The 2,244-nt window shown below is 47.1% G+C and overlaps 1 protein-coding gene across 1 annotated transcript in view; it reads right to left on the bottom strand.

Moving 5' to 3' along the window:
• Window positions 1–175: 175 nt before the first annotated feature.
• Window positions 176–2,244, bottom strand: part of LOC122559362 (transcription factor E2F7-like) — a 29,649-nt gene continuing 27,580 nt past the window's right edge. Inside the window, exon 8 of the mRNA XM_043708812.1 lies at window positions 176–378. Within this exon, the coding sequence (XP_043564747.1) occupies window positions 176–378 (203 nt within the window). The remainder of the gene's footprint in view (window positions 379–2,244) is intronic.

The raw sequence follows: 2,244 nt of genomic DNA, 5'->3' as shown, positions 1-2,244 counted from the left end.
AGAATATAAAACCATCCGATTCCCACTTGTACTTTCTACATTTCCATGAATGGCCTCTTCCTGTTCCTGAGCAGCTGAGAGATTTGGGAAAAGGATGAGGTCAGTTAGACAATGATGTGGGGTTGTTCACATGTGACTGGGAGTCTAGATTGCTGTAGGTACAGGTCACCATTTATTAACCACAACTGTCGTAGAGACACAAACCTTTCTGAAACTTAGCAGGGCTGCAAGGAGCAGACAGGGCCTTGAACTGGTTGGAATGGGAACGGTGTTGAGGACTGAACGAATGTGGACATCCCAACCTCTCCTCGGTGTTTACAGTGACTGGAAACACACCTTCTACTGAACCTGTTCGTTCTGATAATGTGACAGAATGATCTGGAAAACAGAGAAAGTTCAACAGAAAACCTCATTCCAACATTTGCCTGTAGGGAAACTCCTAACAGAAACTTACAGCAACCGACATGTATTTACATACCACCATTAATGTTCAGAAACAACCCAAGGATTTCTCCAGAGCAATTCTGAACCACCAAGCCTCATGAGGAGGTAACAGACCCAGAGTTTGGTCAATGAGGCAGCTTTTTGAAGATCTCAACAGAAAAGTGAGTGTGGGAGACACCCACAGAGGGTGAGGGAGGGAAATCCCAAGCTCAGAGTCCACGCTAGTGAAAACACCACCACTGATGGCAATATGATGGAAACCGAGAGGATGAGGAGGATGCCCAAGAGAGTTCAGAGGGTTGAGAAGCATGAGGAGTTAATTAAAGAATCATGTTTGTTATTTATCGGGTTAATGACAGTAACTTGTACATCACCAATGGCTCAACTTGGAGGGAGATATTTATGGAGATCTCTCTAACTTATTGACAGCCCACGCTGATTGTCAACTAGACATCTTTTTTTTTTAAAGATTAGATTACTTAACAGTGTGGAAACAGGCCCTTCGGCCCAACAAGTCCACACCGACCTTCCGAAGAGCAACCCACCCAGAACCATACCCCTACATTTACCCCTTCACCTAACACTACGGGCAATTTAGTATGGCCAATTCACCTGACCTGCACATTTTTGGACTGTGGGAGGAAACCGGAGCACCCGGAGGAAACCCACGCAGACACGGGGAGGATGTGCAAACTCCACACAGTCAGTCGCCTGAGGCAGGAAGAACGTCCATGAACTACTCCATGGCTCCCACGGACAATGAGCGATCACAGGTTAATGAAAAATTTTGACTGGTTGGAGTATGAATCTAATGTGAACAATCGAGCTCATAGAGGTAGATGTGCTGCGCGGTGGCACAGTGGTTAGCACTGCTGCCTCACAGCGCCAGAGACCCGGGTTCAATTCCCGCCTCAGGCAACTGTCTGTGTGGAGTTTGCACATTCTCCCCGTGTCTCCAGGTGCTCCAGTTTCCTCCCACATTCCAAAAAAAAATGTGCAGGTTAGGTGAATTGGCCATGCTAAATTGCCCATAGTGTTAGGTAAGGGGTAAATGTAGGGTAATGGGTCTGGGGGGTTGCTCCTTCGGCGGGTCGGTGTGGACTTGTTGGGCTGAAGGGCCTGTTTCCACACTTTAAGTAATCTAATGTACAACACAGAAACAGACCCTTCAGTCCAACTCATTCATGTCGACGAGATGTCCTAAACTGATCTAGTCCCACCTGCCAGTACCCGGTCTATATCTCTCCAAACCCTTCCTATTCATACATCCATCCAAATGCCTTTTAAATGTTGCAATTGTATCAGCCTCCACCACTTACTCTGGCAGCTCATTCCATACATGTACCACCCTCTGTGTGAAAACGTTGCCCCTTAGGTCTCTTTTATATCTTTCCCCTCTCACCCTAAACCTATGCCCTCTAGTTCTNCTTAGGTCTCTTTTATATCTTTCCCCTCTCACCCTAAACCTATGCCCTCTAGTTCTGGACTCCCCAACTCCAGGGAAAAGACATAGAACATAGAAGAATACAGCGCAGTACAGGCCCTTTGGCCCTCGATGTTGCGCCGATCCAAGCCCACCTAACCGACACTAGCCCACTATCCTCCATATGCCTATCCAATGCCCGCTTAAATGCCCATAAAGAGGGAGAGTCCACCACTGCTACTGCCAGGGCATTCCATGAACTCACGACTCACTGAGTAAAGAACCTACCCCTAACATCTGCCCTTTACCTACCACCCCTTAATTTAAAGCTATGCCCACTCATAATAGCTGACTCCATATGTGGAAAAAGGTTCTCA

The sequence above is a fragment of the Chiloscyllium plagiosum genome, chromosome 19, assembly GCF_004010195.1.
Source record: "Chiloscyllium plagiosum isolate BGI_BamShark_2017 chromosome 19, ASM401019v2, whole genome shotgun sequence".
NCBI classification, from domain to species: Eukaryota; Metazoa; Chordata; class Chondrichthyes; order Orectolobiformes; family Hemiscylliidae; genus Chiloscyllium; species Chiloscyllium plagiosum.
Note: the sequence above shows the minus strand (reverse complement) of the source record. Positions and strands in the feature narration are given on the sequence as shown.